Source organism: Microtus ochrogaster, chromosome 19, assembly GCF_000317375.1.
Source record: "Microtus ochrogaster isolate Prairie Vole_2 chromosome 19, MicOch1.0, whole genome shotgun sequence".
NCBI classification, from domain to species: domain Eukaryota; kingdom Metazoa; phylum Chordata; class Mammalia; order Rodentia; family Cricetidae; genus Microtus; species Microtus ochrogaster.
In genome coordinates, this window is record NC_022021.1 from 45,334,648 (window position 1) to 45,356,330 (window position 21,683).

Below are 21,683 nucleotides of genomic sequence, written 5' to 3' on the forward strand. Positions count from 1 at the left end.
AAACCACAATGACTTCTCTAAAGCTTCAATCAGCACAGAGCTGCTGTTACAAAATCACCTTACCTGATGGTTCTCAGTGAGAAATCAATGTCTCCAAAGATGTCATTGCAGTGCCTTGTCCTTTAGTCTGGCTTCCATGCGTCACTGAATGACTGGTCATCACTTTACTTTCTGATCACTTTGAAATCACCTAGACCACACTGTGTTAAGATAGTTCCTGCAAGTGTCAGCCCAAGGCCTTTCTGATGCAAGCCAGTGCTACAATCCTGCACCCCTCTCTATAGCCTGCATGTGGAGGCTCTGCTTCCTGATTCAAGTCAGGGCTGCATCCCCACAACTCTCTGGACAGCCTGGATGCAGAGTCTCTGCTTCCTTTGATATGTGCTGTCCAGATTTTCCTTCAGTGACCCTGCGCTGACCCAGAAGCGCTTCTTCCAACAGAGACTTAGTCACCACCATTCAGAGCTGTCTTCAGAGGGGGCACCTTTAGTGACAGGTCTGCTCATGTATCATAACCACAGGAAACTGGGAAAAGAAAAAGTATGCTTTAAAAAAAAAAAAGCAGGTCACAGACTGTAGTAGGCATTCAAGAGGTTCATCTTGGGAAGCCACCAACCAGTGACTTCATTTGTCCATTCCTGACCTCACTGTGCTAACTGCCTAGCATTCTGGGCAAACATCATTCCTCTCCCAGAGCCGGGGGTCTTATGACTACTTCAGAAAACTTGGCAGTTCTCACTGTGTCCTCGCAAGGACTGCCATAAATCAGACCCTGTTTTATAAGATGTGGTTTCATTTAGTGTCATGGTATACTCATGATTGGAACCCAAGATTCCTGAGAGCTTGTTAGCTCTCAGGTCACTGGAGAGCTAGCCAAAAGCACTGGGGTTTTTCTTTCTTCTCTCTCTCCTTTTCCTGTACTTTGCTTTGTTTATATTGTCAACATTCCAGGAAAAGAGAATAAAATATCATTCAGGATCTGAGAAAAGGTCCCCTTTATGACCTTGTTGCCATCCCTGGTTCTTTTGTAGATGATTCAGAGCGACGATCAGGAAGCAACTGCTTGCCATTGAGGCCAGTGCAACTTTCTAAACTAAACCCAGTATATTCTCAGGGTCTCCATTCTTCCAGAATAGAACAGTATCATGTTTGTGACCCAGAGAGTACACAGCACACACTAAAGTGCAATGACATGATATCCCAGGAAAGGACGGTATTCAGGAGAAGGGCTAAACTCGCTTTAAGAGCACGCCTCACTGTGCCGGGCAGGTGCTCTAGTTAGTGACCAGTGAGTGAACCGACATGTCAACCTTGGACTTAGTTAAAATCTGTTTGGAAGCCATGTGTGCCTTGCCTAACTTCCATGTCCAGTGTCTTTCAGTAGTGATTGGACAGTATATCCTGTACTCAATAGTTCTATCAAAAAGGCACGAATCTATTGGACACCTACAGAGAAGGCTACAACAAATAGGCAACACACACACACAAATACACACACACACAAACACAAAAACAAAATATAAAATTTATAACTATAGTATATTCTGTCTGCCCCAACTAAAACTTACATTCAAAGAGATACGCAATTTTTTTTATAAAAAAATTTATGAGTGTATGCTTTCTATTTTTTTAATGATTTTCTAACAATAACTAGATAAAACTAGAACTATACTGAGCAGGTACCGAGATCCAGCCTGCTGGACGCTATTCAGTCATATTGCCTACTGGATAGCTGTTTGTCTCTGATACCTACTTCCTTCTTAATTCCGAAGAGGTGGATCTCCACTTTCTCCAGAGACAAAGAAACTGCTGTTCCTGGACTAATCCAAAGAACTATGAAGGCAGGTATAGGTAGGAATAGCCCCTGCCAGCATCCAGAACCATGGCCAAGGACAACATCAGGACCCACTCTGCTCCAATTTCTTGTGAAATGTGTTTTATTATTATTGTTCCTTAAGGGCCTCTTCAACAATGACACATTTCTTTCCATTATCATTGCTTACAAACATCACTATAAAAGGGGTCTCAGTCCTTAATTTTTAAAACATCAAATTCTGGCTAAAATCTAATCTGAAAATAGACCTACATATTTAGTATACAACTCATGCTTGAGGTACAGCTGAACCCCTAGAGGAGTGGGTTAGGGTCTGGGCATCTATTGTGTATTGTTTTCAGTTCAACAGTGGTTATAATAAACCATCCTATGAACTGTGAAGTGGGTTTGAACTGCAGCCTTATGGCTCCCAAACTAGTGAAGAGTTACTAAATGAATTTATGCAATGAAGCAGAAGTGGCTACATGCTCCCAGATCCCCATTTTTGCACAAATGATGAGCTGTTCTTAGACATTTATTACTCCATCAGCCTCTGTGATGGACCGCAGCACCTCTGGACCATTTGTCACGAGCTGAAGATGGGCTTGTGCAGCTGTGCAGCCCAATAAGGTAGTCTCCAGTCACATACTATGTAAATTGAGATTAATCATATGTACAGTAAACATATCTTCAGCTGACAGGCAGCATTTGAAGCACTCAGGGAGCTTGTCTACCTAGTGGCAGCCGTACTGGGACATACCAGTTAGGACACTGCCCTGTACATGGCCATGCTGCTCAACAGGTACTAGTAAGTCTGGCATCCTGGGAAGGCCAAGTGATGGAGGCTTTTACACAAATGGAAACAACAGGCTATGTTAAATTCTCATTTCACTGCACAGTGAATAACAGGACTTGCTGCTTCAGAGAATGCAAAATTCCATTGCCTCTTTCTCCTTCCCCTCTCCTTGTTAAAAACTCCAGAAATCTCACCAAAATCCTTCTATATGCCTATTTTTGAGTTGGACACCTTTGCTTTCAAAATGTCTAGAGGTAATATGGCGTTTTCCAAAATTTCTACTGAATTGGGTGCCATTTGAGGAAGCTATTATTAACATTCAACAGAATTAGTACTCTCAGATTAGACATTCCAGAAGACCAACAGAAAGGGAAGGTGTGTACAAACTATACCTTTCCTGGCTCACACATCATTCAAATGCAGAGACATTGACTAATTTTCCTATTTTATTAGTTAATCAGCTTATTAATTGAGTTCATTTCTTTTAAAATTATTTTTTATCAAAAATACAAGTGACTTGCATGTACATTATTTCTGCTCCTCCCCCCCCCATGCTCCAACTCTTCCCATGTGTCACCTCTTAAATTTATGGCCTCTTCTTCTTTAATTAGAATTGTCTTACACACACACACACACACACACACACACAGAGAGAGAGAGGGGGGGGGAGCAGGAGCCAAGTCCGTCCAGGGTATGTACAAGTATTATTTAGGGATGACCACTTGGGATTGCACCATCACTCGGGGAGCTCACCCTTGGAGAAACCTGATTCTTCCTCTCTCAGCAGCCTGTAGTTCTTCATCTAGGGCTGGAGCCTTGTGAGATTTCCTCTATCCGCATTGACATGTTGGGACGTCAACTTGTGTGATCATTTTGCAAATCATGTTTAGGCAGCCACATTGTTTAGATTTCATTGGTGAAGTGTCCCTCTCACATATAAAAGACATTATCTCCCAGTAGATGCCTTGTCTTGGTGCCCTGGCTCTTAAGATCTCACCACTCCTCTTCAGCAACGATCCATGAACCTTAAGTATAGGGGCTGCGTTGTAATGTACCAAGTGGGGCTAGGAAAACACAGTCATTAATTCTATGAATATTCACTAGCTGTGGGTCTTTATAGTAGCCTCTATCTACTGTAAAAAGACACATAAAAAAAGTATGCATCCCTTGAGAATTTCATACGTGCATACACTGTTTTAAAATCATACACATGCCCCTCACTCCTGGTCCTTATCTGCTCTCTACTCTTTTCAGACCCCAACATACTCCATCCAACTTCATGTGCTCTTCTCATTTTGAAATCCAACCTGTACAATTAGTGCTGTCTGTATGGGCATGAATATATGGTCATCCACGGGAGCATAGACAGCCTCCCAGGGCCACACCCCTAAAGCAAAGAGATTCTCCATTCCTCAGCAAATCTCCTGGGTGGAACCTTTGGATGTAAGGTCCCATTCGTGCAGGGACTGACTTTAGCTTACTAAGGTCTTCTGCAGGCAGCCACCTGTTGTTGCAATGGTCCTGGAGAGTCCAGAAGACACAATTGCAGAACGCTCCTCCCTCTTCCCTGACTCTTACCATCTTTTGCTCGTTTTTCCATGATATTCCCGAGCTTTGAGAGAAGGTGGGTCCCGCACATCTGAGAGCTAAGTGAGTCACAATGATTTATTCTTTACGCTCTTACGAGTTGTCTGTCTCCGTATCAACTTCCATCTGCCGCAAAAAGGAACGGCAGCTGCACCTCAATTAATTATATTTATCAGTATTTATTAAAGAAGTATGTCGTGTAATGCCGTCAGTAATGTATTCGAGGGTGATTATTAGTGCCATAGAAGACATAGCAAAGTGTTTTATTGTAAGCAGGGTGCTCCCTTAAACCTTATTTTCCCACCATTATCTTCCTGTACGAAGCTCTCTCCCACCACTTACTAGCTGGGTACCACGGTGCGGAGATCCTGGTCAACAAACATAGCAGAGCCTCAGAAGGAAGTTGTCTATGTGCTTGTCAGAATTTTTTTTAGATCAGTGCTGTCTACCTCCCTTGGCAGACTGTTAGAAATCCTAGCTCCAGGACCTACTTCAGACCCCCATAACCAGATGGTCTTTCGTTGGTGGTTCTCCATGTTTGGTGGTGACTTGGTCACCTAGAGAGCTTGTCCAAACAGAGGGAGCTTGGCTTCCAGCAGAGTTCCTATTCTGTTCAAGGTAACCATGCTGTTGCTTGAATACACAGCACCTTCTGGAAAATGACAGCTCTAAGAAGTGGTTCTTGTGTGTGTGGGTGGCTTCCCTGTCGCTTAGGTCCTACCTTCATATTTCTGAATTAAATGTCTAGGGTAAGTCATGGCTGCTCTAAAATGTATTGGAAGTTCCTCTGGTAGTTTGCACCTACAGTTCAATTTAGGATGTTACGTTCCATGCTCAGAATTACTGATGGGAGAGAAGATCCAAGCTTCTCTGGGTGAGACTGGACCACCACCCTGGGACCACAACCCTGGGACACACAACCAGGGTGATAAGGGAGTTCTGCAGAGCTTGTGCGTCCTTAAAACTGTCAAGGCCAAAGCCATGCGCCAAGCTTGCGAACCCCTCCTTCATGAGCACAGCAACTGCTACCTAGGTGTCCTTTGTGGACAAGGTCCTACTGTGGTGGCTAGAGAGACATTTTCGAGCACACACTTGGGGCTTGCCTTCTGCTTTTGCTTTTACTGTTAAGCTAAAAATGATTCCAGTTCAGCTGGGGATACATAATGCCCCTATGAAATTCATATTAAGCATACACATGGTATATAAACAAATGTGTGAGAGAGAAATACACACATACACCTTCTACTGAGAATGTCTCTTAACAAATTGTTTTCTCCCTCACCCAAAGCTGTGTTTAGAGTGTACATATAAGTGTGAATGTGTGTCTATGCCTGTGCATGTGGCCTGTGCCTAGGTTGGGGCAAGGACAGGAGATAGCCTCAAGTGTCAATCCCTGACTTCTGTACACCTTTCCACCACAAACACGGTCTCTCATTGGTCCTGAACTATCCGCAAGAAGCTATGCTGGCAGGCCAGTGAGCCCCAGGGATGCTTAAACTGTCCAGCTCCCTTGTAAGCAGGACCCCCATTTGCCCCTCCTTAAAGGTGGGTTTTAGGTATCAACCTGGACTCCTCAAGCACCTGAGGCAAGAGATAACTGAGATGTCGCCCCAAATCCCAACTTGTTCTTAGGAGATGAACTTGATGCTGTCCAGCTAAGCCCTCACCGTTTCTCCTAACATCCCAGCCACAATTGGGAATGCTGTGTGTGTGCAGACCAAGTGCCCAGCCTCCCACTTGCCAAATGCCATCCCAAAGGGCAGAGACACAACTAAAATGTTGAGAGCAGGTACCATCTCTTCTGCCCCCCTCCCCTCCAGCTCCTTGCTCTCTTCCCAGCCCAAACAGAAGTCTTTGTTCCCAAGCCTTCTTTTCCAGCTTCTCCAACACAGGGAGCAATGCTACTAGCTTTTCACACACCAGGGACTCCCGGACGCTTTCTGGTCCCCTGAGGGGAAGCTTGAAGGATCAAGACTTTCTCCCCAGAAGTGGTTGACCCTGTGGGGCTTTCATTGTGATGCAAATCTATCTCAACACTATTCAAGGAAACCACCTTTCCCCTCAGTGATCTAACTCCACCCCAGCCCTTGTCTTTTTTGTTCTAAGTGCTGGAAAGCAACTGGCTTTCAGTTGAAAGAGGCAACTGCAGGGGCTCTTAGGAGCCTGCTGGAGAGGCCACGGACTGAGCCTTCTAGAGTCCACTTTTAAAATCCAGAAAAGAGAATCGCTTTTTTGTCATTTCAATTTTAATTGACCTGCTTCCTCTAGATTTTTTTTTTATTTTGATATTGAAAAACCAAGCTTACTCTTGTGAGGTAGCATTTCTCGCTCCGTTTAACTCCCCCCCCCCCCAAAAGAGTCTTCCGGCAAGGCGTCAGAATAAATTCTAAGAAGTGCATCTCCTACGTCCTCCATCTAAGATGCGGTTCAGTCAGTTTTTGGTGCCTGAAAGTGTGTCTCCCGAAATAATGGGAGCGTTTAATGCCTGGAGTTTTCATTAAAACTGCCAGATAGGGAGGGCGTTCTGGGCGATCACCGGTTGGATGGCCTTTCTTTTTTTTTTTTTTTTTTTTTTTCCACTGTGACTAAAACCTCTTGGAATGCTGAGCAGAGGCTTGCCTCTTGCCCTTTGTCAGCCTGCCTTAACTAACCCACTCCTTTCTCCTTGGAAAGGAATTAGATTGGGCGTGAGTTCGCGTCCCTCTCCTCCTGGAGCCTGCCTTTCCCGCGGCTCTGGGCGCAGAAGTTGTCCTTTGCAGCCGCGCGGGGCGGGTGGGCGGCTGCCTCTCCAGCACTGAGCGCGCGTGTTCTCTGCTCTCCCGGAACAGGGCACGACCGGTCGCGCGGGGCACCTGGCGGGGTCCGAGCCTGCACCGCCACCTCCGCCTCCGCGGGAGCCGTTCGCGCCCAGCCTGGGCAGCGCCTTCCACCTGCCCGACGCGCCGCCCGCCGCCGCCGCGCTCTACTACTCCAGCTCCACGCTGCCAGCGCCGCCGCGCGGGGGCTCCCCGCTGACCACCACGCAGGGCGGCTCGCCCACCAAGCTGCAGCGCGGAGGCTCGGCCCCTGAGGGTGCCGCCTACGCCGCGCCTCGAGGCTCCTCGCCCAAGCAGTCGCCCAGCCGCCTGGCGAAGTCCTACAGCACCAGCTCGCCCATCAACATCGTCGTGTCCTCGGCCGGCCTGTCCCCGATCCGCGTGACCTCGCCCCCCACCGTGCAGTCCACCATCTCCTCTTCGCCCATCCACCAGCTGAGCTCCACTATCGGCACCTACGCCACCCTGTCGCCCACCAAGCGCCTGGTCCACGCGTCCGAGCAGTACAGCAAGCATTCACAGGAACTGTATGCCACGGCCACCCTCCAGAGGCCGGGCAGCCTGGCAGGTAAGGGGACTGGCGCTCTGGCGCAGCTCACCTGGGCACACGGTGGGGAACAAGGGGGACTGGATCCAAGCAGCAGGTCTGGGCATGAGTTGGGACCAATTTTCAGATTCTGGGGCTGTGGGAGTTGTCAAGGCTTGTCTAAAAAGACTGTCAGCATCGTTCTTTAGGTGTGCCTATAGTGTGGTCTCTTAGCCTCTAACACCCACCCATCTTCCCTCTTTCCTCCCCGGAGTCTAAAGACTTAAACAAAGCAACAAGGTTAATTTAGTAGGACCACATAGACCCGTTACTTGCATCCAGAAAGACACCCAGGAGCTATCCCAGCGGATAAGCTCAGAGTTAGTTGCCAGAGAAAGTTAGATTTTCCCCTCCCCATCCGGAATTAAATTCTGAGTTTACATGCCGCAGAGTAAAGTAGCCAATAGGGAAGTGTCTTTAACCTGTTACCTGTTTCATTATAGACATGCGTAGGGTGGGGGTAGGGGGCGCACGGGGGGGGGGTTGCTTTCCTCTGTCAGTGCGGAAGAGGTGACATTTCTGTGGTGCCTGTCCCCATCACAGACTAAGCTGAGCTGATGACTCTGCTGTTCTCAACATATGCTCAGCTTAAACAAGGCACTGTGATTGAAAGAGGAACGCTCGCTCCTTAAACACCTGACAAGTCATCTGGATTTATTGCCTACTTCTTCCCTTATAGAAGTATTCGGTAATTTTGTGGCTCTAGTAACAGATGCTGTGCTCGTGTGTTTCTTTTCTTGACACAAACAGATGACTGTGAGGATAAATAGGATAAAAAGAGGGAACTTGCTGCAGCCACAAGGCAGGTGGCCCAGGACATCTTTAATTCAAACACAGTAATTGCCAGCGTGGACAAGCCTAGCTTAGCCAGATGCGTGCTGGGGTATGCTGCCTGTGTGTTTACAGAACTGAAAATAATCGCTCTGTCTGCATCGCTTAGAGAGTGACATTTTGGAGGTGCCCAGATCACTCTCATATAGTCACCAATTTGAAAAGCAGCCTGAGAGACAGGCACCAAACTTTAAATTTATGAGGTCAGACCAAGAGACAAAGAAGTGGGAAGTCACAGGAGACTAAAGCCCTGAGACCTCATCTCCCCACCCCCTCTGCCACCAATTACTGTGGAAAAGATTCAAGGAGTCTAGGTCCAGACTAAAGGCCATTTCATTTCTGAGTTTACTTGATTAAAGAAAGTAAGAGTAGTTTTGTTGTTGTTGTTTGCTTGTTTCTTTTGGGGCGATGGTTCCCAGCTCTTCCTGTACCTGCTTGTGTGACAGACATGTGCCTGTTACATTGTGACCACCACAGTGAAACAGAGAGTCTGGCCAGGTAGCTGAATATGTGTGGTCTTGGGGAAGGGTTTAGAGAATGGAAACACAATAACCAAGAACTCAACTGTCCCTTGTATTGTTGACTCTAGAAAAGTGATTGAATTTTGAAAATGGCTGATGCTTTGATGTCTGCAAAGAGTTTTTTAAAGGTTTTGCTGCTGGTGGTGGTGGTGGTGGTGGTGGTGGTGGTGGTGGTGGTGGTGGTGGTGGTGGTGGTGGTGGTGGTGGTGGTGGTCGGGATGTAGGTGTGCATTCAAATGTCTACTGATTAGAGGTGAGAATACTTTTCTATTTCTCTGGCCAGAAAGAGAGCTCCAGTTGACCAGTATACTTCCTCCCGTCTGTTCCCCATTTTCTGGCCATATCTCATTTTTGTTACCTAGTGAGAAAAAAAAATATTCCATGTGCCATTGAAGAACCTTAATTTTAGAGTCGCAATGAACATTTTAAATGTTTGAATTCGTTTGTTTCACGTACGTGTTAAAATATTCATTTAGAGACGTCTCCATGCAAATTGATACTGGTGGTTTTGAGTTCAAAATTATCCTGTCAGAGTATGTGAACGTTGGACTTGAATAAGATTTCGTGCTCCATTTAGAAAATAGAGACCCATGCCTGGCCCACGGGTGATCTAGGAGAGAGGCTATGGTGTGCGTGAGCTCACAGATAACAGAGCTTTCATGCTCTGTGTCTGATGTCCTGTGTTTGAAACCGGTCTCAGCATCATAAAGTTGGAAGTCGCCTGCTCTGCTCATTGAAATTTCACCAATACATTGAGACTACAAAGTAGATTTTGTCTCAGGAGAGCTAAGGATTGGGAGATCTGTCCCTGACAACTAGAAGTATCAATAGAAGAGAGGACACTCCTTAGTAACAAATTTCACATTTCTTCAGCATGTGGCTCGTGTGTACCACCCCCGGTTCAGTCTCTGGAGATTATGTAGGCTCTGAAATCTCTAACCTCCTCTCAAATAGAGAGGACAGAAAATTATTTTAAAAAAGAAATACTTTCAATGGGGTGACTAAGGAAGGCTCTTGTCAGGAAGTGACTTTTGAATCTTTTCTGAAATGGTGAGCCAGTTAACCCTGTGGGTGCTGGGGAAGGGTGTTCTGACCAAAGAAAGGTGAGTTCAAAGGCTGGGGACCGGGAGTGTGCCTGCTGTGCACAGTGGAAAGCAGTTAGCAGGAGGAAGGCTTTGCCATCCAATGAGATGGGGGTTTTCAAGGGGCTGAAGGAAAAGGATAGGTAGATCAGGAAAGCCTTATAAGCCCTTGAGGGCAGGAGCCCAGGTGACATAGCCTAGCTTAGTTTGTAACAGGCTCATTCTGGCTCATGTATTAGAAATAAAATTTGAGGATCAAAGGCAAAAGTAAGACTGTAATTCGGGAGTTATTACAGTCATCTAAGTCAAAGTTAACTGTGGAAGAAGCATTATACTTAATTGAAGGTGATGAAGAACAGGTGTGTGTGTGTGTGTGTGTGTGTGTGTGTGTGTGTGTGTGTGTGTACAAGTCTGAATGCCAGTGTGATTCTCTCATGAGCTAGGTGATGATAGTCAGAAAAAGATTACCAAAAGAACAGAGTTTCAGTGGCGGAGATGGAGCGGGTTCCTGGGTGTAGGGAGTGTGGATTAATACCAAGACCTTGGTTTGTACATGTGTTGGCCTTCTGCCAGGACCCCTGTGCACACGTCACATAGAAAGTTGGATGTGGTGGTGGGGGGTCACAGTTTTACATGGGACTTGTTCTATTTAGCTAAGAGGATGTCAAAGATTGCAAAATGCTGTCTAAAGATTTCAGGGTGTGAGTTGGAGAAAACTCGACATCCACCTTCTCTCCTGGATCTTACTGGTGACTGCACCTTACAAATGCTAGCCCAAAATTTCAGAGATTTCACAACCTGGATTAAACCCAGGAAAGTATGAGTTTTTGAATCTTAAGTCATTAGACACTCCTGATCTTTTAGTAGTTTTTTTTTTCTTGTGCAATTGTATCTTATTTTATCATAAAAACCTGAATGGAAATCAGCTCTGCATCATGGGAGGTCCTGAACTTTAAACAGCTGCCTACTTGCCTACTTCATGTAGGCAGAGTGGGTACTATAGTATTTGCTCTTCCTATTTGACAAGTGACTAAGGTGATATATGTGAAGTATTTGTGTATTTTTGACTGGTTAAAAGTTAACCTTAGAGTTATGTATCAGATAATCAACATGGGAGCTTAGAAATGGCTGGAAGAAACTGTGTTTTTTGCAATAGGCATAAGGAAACTGTGCTGAACTGGTTGGTAAGCATGCCCCATGCTGGGGTTAGCATGTAAAGGAGGCATGGTGCCTGTGTTCAAAATGCATAGCTTTCATTGAGGAAAGTTTAAAAAAAAAAGTCTCCCACTGCAGTGTCGGTTGACCTGGAAGTCACTGCGTAGCTCAGGACAGCTCTGAACATACAGCAGTTTCTCCGCTCTGCCTCTGCCTTCGCCTCCAAGGTGCTGGGATTTCAGTCACAAGTCACCATTCTCAAGTTTTCAATAAAACCGCTCCAATTTCAGTTTTAATGCCAGTGTAGAATGAGACAGAGCTTAGTTGTGATGGGAAAATCCAGAATAGGCCAATTAGTGGGATCACATGTGTGCCTAGGATGTGTCCTTAAGGAGACCATCCCAGAGTCTTAACTGTGAATGAGGAACTAGTCCAAAATAGCTGAAACGAACTCCAAACTTTGGTGTGTTTATGTGGCGAGGGGCAGGGGCAAGACATGTCAGGGGAGTGACCAGAGAGGAGAAAGCACAGAAGAGGAAGCGGATCTGCCCTGAAGGACTTGCGATGGTGTCCTTTCTGCAGGTGGCTGGCAAGGCCATCTTGGCCTGTGGGCAACTGTTCTGGGAGCTCTGTGCGAGATGGGTCAAAAATAATGAATGCACAAGCCAACAGGAAGGGCTTAAAACTGCTCTCTCCGCCTGACCCAAGTATCACCACGATCTCCTGCTTCTGTAAAGGGGTGACACTCAGTGCTGGTCACGTGTAAATGGTACAGGAAGGAAACTCTCCCGATGACAGACCTTGCCTTCCACCCTGTTCTCTCCACCGTCTCGTCGCTTAACTCAGTTTTCTGTACAGTGCGTTTAATGCCTTTATCTTAATGAATGAACACAGTAAATGCGAATGATGAGCAAAACTCTATTGGAGAACACATTATGTGATAAAACATTTGCTGTGCAGCCCTCAGTGGGCTGCACTCTGCAATGTGAGGATCATGTGGTCTCCAGCAACTGATGGGGGTCACGTGATCTTTACCTCCACCCCTCAGAATTGAATACTGAGACTCAGAAATTATGTATTCCTTCAGATATATGCCTTCAGATGGCAGGAATGTCATTTAACCTGGGCAGTTTTGATTAGAGTCTTCATAGTCTAAGCGATACATAATCCATGAGTAGAAAGCATATTTTTCTGTCACGAAAGAAAAATAGTAGAGCCATAGGTTTATTTTTGCCTACCAGTGTAAGGTTTTAGTGTATGTAAATCTCCAATGATTTTAAAGGAAACAAAGGCCTCTCCCTCCCAAAAATAGTTCAGCATCCTATTGAGTATGACTTCACTTGCGCCAAATTTTGTTCCTTTTTGTGAAGAAAATAATATGATCTGGGTTTAGAGCCAAATTAATCCTGTTAGAAATACAAATACAAGTTGTAAATATGTATTGAAGTTGTCAAGCTTCAGAAGCTTACTTTGAGAGGGAAATTACACATGCAATGTAAATTCTTAGCCAGCAATTTCCATGGGGATTGCCCTTATATGGAGAATTATTTAGTCAAGACATGATCATCTCATATTCCAGCCAGATGGACCTAAACCATCCTGCTTGGAGTGGATCAAGTACTGTAAACCCTAAGTTCTAGTAATTTGGAGATAACATTCAGTCCCTGACTTACTGTGGCTCCCAGGTCTCACTTGTTTAGTAAACCAAAGGGAAAGTGCCGATCAAAACTCCTGTAGGGTCTGCTGTTCTCCAAGGGTTTCCTAGAGGAGATGGTCCAGGAGGCGAAGGGCGTGGTCACAGGGAATGCCTTTAACCCTCAGCTCCTGGGAGTCAGTGCAGAAGCAATGAGATGCCTCTTCCTGGAGATGATGGTGTCCTAGCCTTTGGATGAGAACAGGATGAGTCTCGTAAGCATCTGCTCACTCAAGCACTAGACAGCGGTGAAAATGAGACCTTAAACCAAAACCATCCGGATTTGCATTTTCTGCTTATTATTTGATCAGCTGAGATCTTTTAATTGATACCTCAACATGGTTAAGAAGACATCCTCCCGTCAGCTGTACCGTCAGCAGGTCTCTTAGGAAGAGGCTTCCCGGGCAGCTCTCCAAGCCAGCAGACGCCTGCATTTTCCCTGGCTAGACCCCTCACCCAACCATCCTAGAGCTTTTGTGCTGGAAGACCAGGTCCTGCCTGGGACATTTGAATCTGTGGGGAATGTATCTCTCCCGCATGTGGTGGTTACACTCTGGGATCCCATGTCTCCACCTACTTGGGGAGTGCAGGCCATTTACCACATAGTGACCATCTTCTTCAAAACCTCAGCACCCCTACTTTACCATAGGGCAGCCATCGTCTTGGCGTTTCCTTAGAGGTGCATGTCATATGTTCCCTTATCCACAAGAAGGCAGATACTTGACTGTAACACGCTGTCCTATGGGCAAGTCAGCACTGTGAAAGTCTGTCTGGCTAGCACTGCAGAATTCCCAGAAGAATCAGATCCTCCTCCGTAGCTGTAAGCTCCGTCAATGGACGTCTGCATTGCAGTCTCCTTGTTGTCTAACTTCTATCCAATCAATGTCCAGGTAAAACAGTAGTGGGGAAAGTGCTGCTTTCAGCGTCCTCTTCCAGGACGCTCATGGCTACAGCCTTGAACCTGAGTTTACATTGCTCGAAGGCCTCAGAGGCCTTGCTATCACCATCCGATCCTTCCCTCCTCACATCGCCCCTGCCGATGAAAATGCAGAAAACAGATTGACTTGTCTGAGAAAGAGAAGTGGTATCTTCCTATTGAATTCCTATAATACAGGTAAATATTTGTATCATATTTAAATTTAGACTGAGAAAGTCTAAACTAAAAACTAAACTGGAATCACAAGTAGGGGTTCAGCCGGTAGCCCCTGCCTCGGATTTGCGGTCCTGTTTCTCACCCACCAGCAATGCAGATGTAAGGGTGCAATGGGGTAATGAAGTCCCAAGAGAGACAGAACGTGAACCTCAGATCACTGGTAAGCAAATAAAGCGTTTGTAAAAACCGGAGGTTAGGAGTTAGACTCTAGCTGGGGCTTCTGAGGACTCTGAGACATGGAGCTGTAGTTGTGGGGGAGGAATTGAAAGTGAATGTTTGCCACGATCAATCCTAAATTGGTATCCATCTTTCCCTCTGTCTCTTCTCTCCTGCCAGAATGGCTAGGGCTTACTCTGGGGAAAAAGTAATGGGAGTGTTATCTTGAATACTACCATAAACGGTGTTTGAGTTAGACACTGATCCAGATGTTAGCATCCTGGGTGAAGTGCGAATCCCATAGGCACACACAGGGGTTGGGAGGAAGGAGGGGGAGGATGCTTACCTCCCAGTCACTGTGGAGGAAGGTGTCATCACGCACGACCCTCCCTCTTTATCCTCAATTCATGCTTGGGAACCACACTTCTGTTCGCGCCACGCAAAGAAGCTGCCACTGGGTTTTTCTTCCTCAAATATATTATATTAACAAGGATTACAGAGGAATGGAGAGAATTATTGGCTTGAAAAAAGAGAGACTAAAATAGAAAAATAAATTATCTCTTAGAAGAAACAGATAATTTAAGGGATGTAAGAGATTAAAAGAAATAAGCAAAAACTTTAGGTCTGGCATTGAAGAGGATTTAGGAAGATCTTGAATTCATTAAATAAAAACTGAATAGGACATGTAGAAGAAGCAAAGAACATGAAAATCCTTTTAGGCTGTGAAAACATAACTCATAAAACTGAAAACAAATGATAAAAGTGACTGGGAAATAGCTAAGGAAATAGCCCAGGAGGTAGAGAATAGAGAAACAGAGACAGCAGAAGAATAATACAAGAAGAACCGAGACAACCTTGGGAGATATAATGTATGGCTGGGGTCTCAGAAAAGGAGCAGAGGAGGTAAATTATCAAAGTCATAAGGTAGAATTCCTCAGGGCTCATGCCTCAGTCAGAAACACCTTGCACTAGGAGCTGAAAATGTTCCTGTTCCACATCATGAAAATTCAAAGCCCCAAGATAAAAAGACCTCAGTGCCTCTAGAGAGAAATAAAAGACTTTACTCGACTAAGCAGTCACAGTTTCGGACAGCAGAGAACAAGAGGTGCTGCCTGAGGAGCTAAGGGAGTCATTCTCAACCCCCAGATCGACACCCAGCCTGCTTCCCATTGTGAAGGAAAATAATCAAACATGCTCTAGCATGTAGCTTTTCAGAAAAGCCATCCGCTCAGCACACTGTCCTAGAAAAGCTACCACATTTGAAAAACGTTTCCTAGCTAAAGAAAAGCATGAAATGGGAGGAAACAACATCCAGAAATAAAGCATACTGACTAGAAGCAGCAAAGAGAAGTCCAGGAAAAGGCCCCAAGCAGGAGGTTAGGAAGCCAGAGAAGGGAAGCGAAACCCAAGTCCCAGAGGACAAGTAAAATGGAAATGTCAGTATCTAAAGACAAACAACCCGGAACAGCAACCAGCTCTATTGCAGATGGAGACGAAAGAGTTGTTAGACTTCATGGAGTTCTGTAAATCCAGAAGGCAGTGGTTGCGAGATTTAGCACCTAGACAGATGTGTGCCATTTAAGTGAAGCCACCGTAACTTAAAGAGCATGACTCTCATGCCAGGCACTCTTCTCAGGGACGGGGACTCACCTGTGAGCAGCAGAGGCCAGAGCCCTGATGGTCTATCAAGGGTCAGATAAAGACCAATCATGGGTAGAGACTAGGGAACACAGAGATCAGAGACAAAGTTGCTGGGGACATTTCACAGAGCAAACCTTTGAAGGAAGGAGAGAGGAAGTACATTGATATGGAGAAGAGCATCTGAGGCAAAGAAAACATTGAACCCGTGAGGCCTGAGGGAAAACAGTGCACTGCCCATTGGGATGTAAGATGGTATTTCTCAAATTGTTGGCTTGCTTTGCAAGTGTAAGAAAAAGAAAAGAATGACAATCGCCAGCTTTAAAACATTCTATGAGGTCTCGCTGTCCCTTGTTTAGCATGTCCACAACTGAAACAGGCTTCCTAATCATGTTTTGTTTCCAAGGACATCATAATGTCTGACTCTTCCGGGCATTCAAATATACACAGGTTGGAACCCAGGACTTGAGACTCGTCTTAGTGGAAAGACAGAACAAATTTGTGTAACACAACTTGATATGAGAAGGGATCTGATTGGAGGAAACCTAAGAGAGAGGCATATAGGGGTCAGGGAAGGATTGTTAAAAGAGGCAACTTTCAAGGTGCATTGTATCACATAAGCACACGAGAGGAGTTAGCATAGCTCCACACTCGTGGGGAATGCCTGAACAGACGATTCGCGAGTCTCGGGTACAATCCTTTGACTCCATTTGCTCGCATCCTGTTGCCATCACAGCATACTTGACTCTGACTACAAAGAAGTGTAATTTAGGTCAAGGTTTTAAAGGTTGACAGACTATGAAGGATTACATCATCGATTTGGCCTCTGTTGAGAGCCCCTTACATCACGTCACCATGTGACAGGTGACTTCAGAAGGAAAACATATGGGAGAAAGGTCACACGGTAAGAGAGGCAGCAAGAGATTCAGGAGCCATGGTTTTTCGTTTGTTTGTTTGTTTTGTTTTTGTTTTGTTTTAACAGCCCATTGACTCAGCATATAACCCGAGTTCCACAAGAACTGCCTCAATCATGTTCACAGGCAACGTTGTCAGTAACTGACTTGTCTTACAACTAAGCTAGGCCCCCTCTTCTTACCCACTCCTAGGACCAAGCTTCCAACAGGTCACCCTTGGAGACAAGCTATACCCAAACCACAGCAGAACCACACATCACATTTTGTTTTTAAAGCAAGGGCCAATTTTTATTTCTGAAAGAATACTTCCTCTAGAAATCCAAATAGGATTCTTTGCATTACCCTAAGGGTCCCCAAGAGAATGTGGATGGATACTGACAACAACAGAGACTGGAGGCAAAGTGAGGGTATGTGAGGAAATTAAAGAGGAATCAATTAAAAAAGGATTGCTTCTGGGAACAGAAAAATGCACCGAATGCCAGGAAATTTCCTTGTTCTTTGAGAAATAGGCCGCCCGGTGAATGAGCCCCGTGGTTTACTGGTACTGTAAGTGTTTCTTCAGGGTGCAGAGAGATGGATAGGACACCAACCATCTGCTGGGAAATGTTTTTCTGTACAGTCTAGAATGGCAAAAAGAAACCACGGAACGGGAACAGAGAGACTCAGAAACTGGACTCTGCGTAGCTGGGATGCCAGGACTGGGCCTGGATGCTGTCTCCTCAACAGCCAACTGGAGAAAATTTAGTTGACACTGGAGTTGTTGGTGATATTTAGATATTTTTAACTTCAGAACCTTTTACTTTTGACACCTAAGTTAATGGGACATTAAGGAGAAAACAGAATAAGCATACATATTCCCTGAAGATTAACTCAAGTGGAAATATCTAAAATTTCTGTAAGCTGATGCCAATGTATGGGCCAATATAAACATTCACTATGATAAGTACTGACTTCGACACCAAGAAGAAAAAAAGCAACAAATGTACAGAGTGCTCATTTGGGCTCCTAAAAAGCAACTAATGGAATCTCTGTACACTTAGAACATTATATCATATGCCTCTTCCAAAAGATGTCAAATCAACAAATGTGTTGCCTGCCTATGGTAAACAAACTAGTGAGTGAAATTCTTTTAGGTGATAGATAACCAAAAACCATGCTAATAGTGACCAAAATGTGAATACAAAGGAATACCAGATTTGTTAGTCGACTTAATGTTACTATCATTAAAATATCTAAAATTTTAAAAAGAAAGAAAGGAAACAAGAAGACCTCAAAAGTGAAAGATTTATTTAGCTTCCAGTGTCAGAAATTTCAGGAAGAGCTCAACCGAGTGGCTCACCTCGCACCAGACATGAAGCAGAGTGATGAAGTTACAGGATGGAGCCAGGGCAAGATGTCATCCTTAAGGAATCACCCCAGTGACATCCTTCACACCTCTGTCTCATCTTCCACAATTCCTCCTCCCAAGCTTCTTCTGAAATCTTGAATTTATCAGTGAATTAAACTATCCATTAGGCCAAAGTCTCCATGATCTAGTATCTCTGGAAACACCCCCTAGAAATAACCAGAGGTATTTCACTGATCTCCTGGGTGTTTCTTAATCCAATCAAGATGGTAACCAAAATTAACCATCATACAATACAGGTTCTCCCTAACGTGTGCAAAATGATAGAAATCAACCAAGATCCACATCAGAGAGGTGACTATGGGATATTCTCAGGAGAAGAAAGGTAACTCTGTGGGACATTCTCCCACAAAGAGAGAATGTCTTTTCATTACCCCTGAGCTTCTTGGCTCTCTAGGAAGTGTGTTTGTCTCTCTTGGGTCTCTATCTATGGATACCTGTAAAGCAGGCCACAGAATACTGTAGGTTCATCAACCAAGTGAGCAGCTACAAGTGTAACCCTGGGAAATAAGATTCTAAAACCAGACAGGACCTGTTCCATAATTTTTCTTGACCTTAGGCAGTGTAGTGTGGACCTTGCAGGAACCCACAGCAAAGGGAATCTAAAGAAAACCTTCAATAATTTGACTAAGGAGCAAGTTTGAACAAGCCATTTCTGTTTCTGCTGCCTGTGTAAATATCTTCAAAGAGACTTTCCAGCCTTGTTTTCTGCCTCCTAGTCCTCATGGATGGTCTCTGAGCCCAAGGAAGTAGGTTACCACAGAGATAGACTCAGTGCTGAGCTTTAAATAGCAGTTCCTCAGTCCAGCCTTAGCTGTCTGTGTATGGACTGGCAACATGGTGTAAGGAGGTGAACCACCCACACCAAAGGATAGAAGCATACATTTCAACAGTTATGGTAAATAATTGAAGTCATTGTTCCTTCTCCTTATGATGAAACACACACACACACACACATATGCACTATGCACATGCTACGCATATACACTCATTCATTCAAGTTTTACACTCAGCTGGTTAGGTATAGAAATCTCATAGCCTTCTCTGGTTATTCCATGTTGATGTATTTATCTATTTGAGTTTCTTTAAAAATAACCACAGGCCGTGCGGTGGTGGCGCACGCCTTTAATCCCAGCACTAGGGAGGCAGAGGCAGGCGGATCTCTGTGAGTTCGAGGCCAGCCTGGTCTACAAGAGCTAGTTCCAGGACAGGAACCAAAAGCTACGGAGAAACCCTGTCTCGAAAATCAAAAAACAAAAACAAAACAACAACAACAAATGACCACAAATGTCATCATTTTTATACAACGTAAATTTACATGTCACAATTCTGAAGGCTAAGTGATCTAGGACTAGAGGGGCAGTAGATTCAGTGTGGAGTGAAACCCACTTTCTGGTCCACTGGTGGGTCCCTGAGGGAACATTCTAGGGCATATTTTATAAGAGCCCCAAATCTCAGGAATGAGGACTCTGTCTCATCCGTGTTTAACATCTTGATTTTAGAGTCAACTTCAGAATTTGTGGAAGATACAAGCATGATGCCACGCTCTCCGATGAGCTTGTCGCTGTCACGTGCTGACAAATAGCCCCAACTCTGGTTGACAATGCACTGTCACATTTACTCCCTTGTGGAACTTTCTATCCTAGAGACGTGTCACTTGTACCGTGGGATCCTCTTCTCAGATGACTGACAGCTCGTCAGTGTCTTTTCTGAATAGAGACATCTGAGAAATGGGATGGGAGCATTGCAGCTAGACACTGGTGCTTTTCATGTAGGCTATGGTGAAGCCGATGTTTTCAAAAGGGCAACTGGCATCCAGTGGGTCGTGACAGGTACTCAGTCCAGAAATCAATTAAGGTTTAAAACATATGTAATCAAAAACACATTCTAGAACTTTTAGGGAAGAATCAAAAACAAAATCCAAAGCCTCCTGGAAACTGCACATTTCATAGTATACATCCTGTCATCTCAAAGCCTTTTTGTGTACCAAATTCGATATAGGTAAAATTATCAAAATTAATAAAACATCAACAAACGAAGAGATTATGAAATGTATACATATAGTGAATAAATAATCTACTAGGTCTATCCCTGGCACTTTGTCTTTGTAAATGATGTTGTAAATTAATGTGTCTTTATCTTATCAAAGCCACGAAGCCCTCTCTCTCCTAGTTAAACCACTACAGAAAGACAGTAGAGAAAACGTGCGTGTTTTTGAAGCTCAGTGTCTAATTCTTAAAAGGAGTTTGCTCAGCCTATGTATGATATGATAAAAGCAATCTAACAAAGGGCTTTTGTTTAAGATAGAGAATGTAATCCATCTCCAGTCACTTATCTTAAGAATTGCATCCCAGTGTGGTTTTGCACCCCTTTAATTCCAGCACTTAGGAGGCCTAGGCAGGTGGAGTTCTGTGAGTTCAAGTCCAGTCTGGTCTCCTTGTGAGTTTCAGGCCAGCCAGGGGCTACACAATAAAACCTTGTCTCAGAATCTCAAAAAGCAAACAAGCAAAACTGTAATTCATGAAGACATCTGCCTGCTGATTTCCCCCTTTGTTGAGCTGACCTCTTCTTCTTTCCCCTCTGAGAATTTCCTTTGTGCCCTGGAGCAGAAGCCACAGAACCCAAAGGGAGACAGCCTTGTTCCCCTGGTACTTTGAAGAACTAATGAAACTTGCCTTGAAGTCTCAGCCTGCCTGTGCTGCTTAGCTATGAAGATGTGCTCTGCCCACCTTGCCCTAAGTATTCCCCATGGACACACCCAGGATTATCTATAATAATTTGACCAGGTCTTAACAGTGCAGGTGCTAGGAATGTAGGATGTTAAGAATGCACTGATGAGGTATCCCAAAGCAGCAATTGAAAAATGAAAGAATACTCACTGAGTTTCATCCCTCTTGTTAATATAGACAAGTTTGTGTGTGCTTATCAGACTGACCACTAAAAACTCTGGGAAGTGACTAATTAATACATTGTCAAATCATAGATTGTTTTCATCAGCAGTTAATTAGGACAATAAGGAGGAACCAGTGAGCCAAACTTGTGATCTATTCCAGCCAGGGAAGAAATATATTTTGAAGCAAATTGTAATAACTATAAAACTCCTCCCAGGTAAAAATTAAATTTCATATGCTAAGCTTCTTTGCTTGTAGATGTCCAGACATTGTAATTATAAGTATGAATATGTTACTCTGTATAAGAGTATAACAATTCAGTTTTCCCTGTCCTTGCCAGGAAAGGATTGGGGTGCTGGGGTGGAGTCCTTTTGAAGCCCCTTTTGTCAGGTTGAGTCTGAAGCTGATTGGAAAGATGCCAGCGAGTCCACAGGACATTCATGAGCCAACTCTGACTCCCCTGACTCTGTAGCCTATGGCAGAGAGGCCTCAGAAGTTTACTGCCCCTGATATCACACTTGATGCTGCTCAAAGTCTTTTATCAAAAAAATCCCAAGCAAACAAAGAAACAAAAAAAAAAAAACTGAGCCGGGCGGTGGTGGCGCACACCTTTAATCCCAGCACTTGGGAGGCAGAGGCAGGTGGA

At 44.6% G+C, this 21,683-nt stretch overlaps 1 protein-coding gene across 3 annotated transcripts in view; it reads left to right on the forward strand.

Moving 5' to 3' along the window:
- Window positions 1-21,683, forward strand: part of Ctnnd2 (catenin delta 2) — a 755,848-nt gene that overhangs the window by 426,842 nt on the left and 307,323 nt on the right. For all 3 annotated transcript variants that reach the window (XM_005356666.3, XM_026783687.1, XM_026783688.1), the window contains one exon: window positions 7,025-7,580. In XM_005356666.3, coding sequence (XP_005356723.1) covers window positions 7,025-7,580 — 556 coding nt within the window. The remainder of the gene's footprint in view (window positions 1-7,024; window positions 7,581-21,683) is intronic.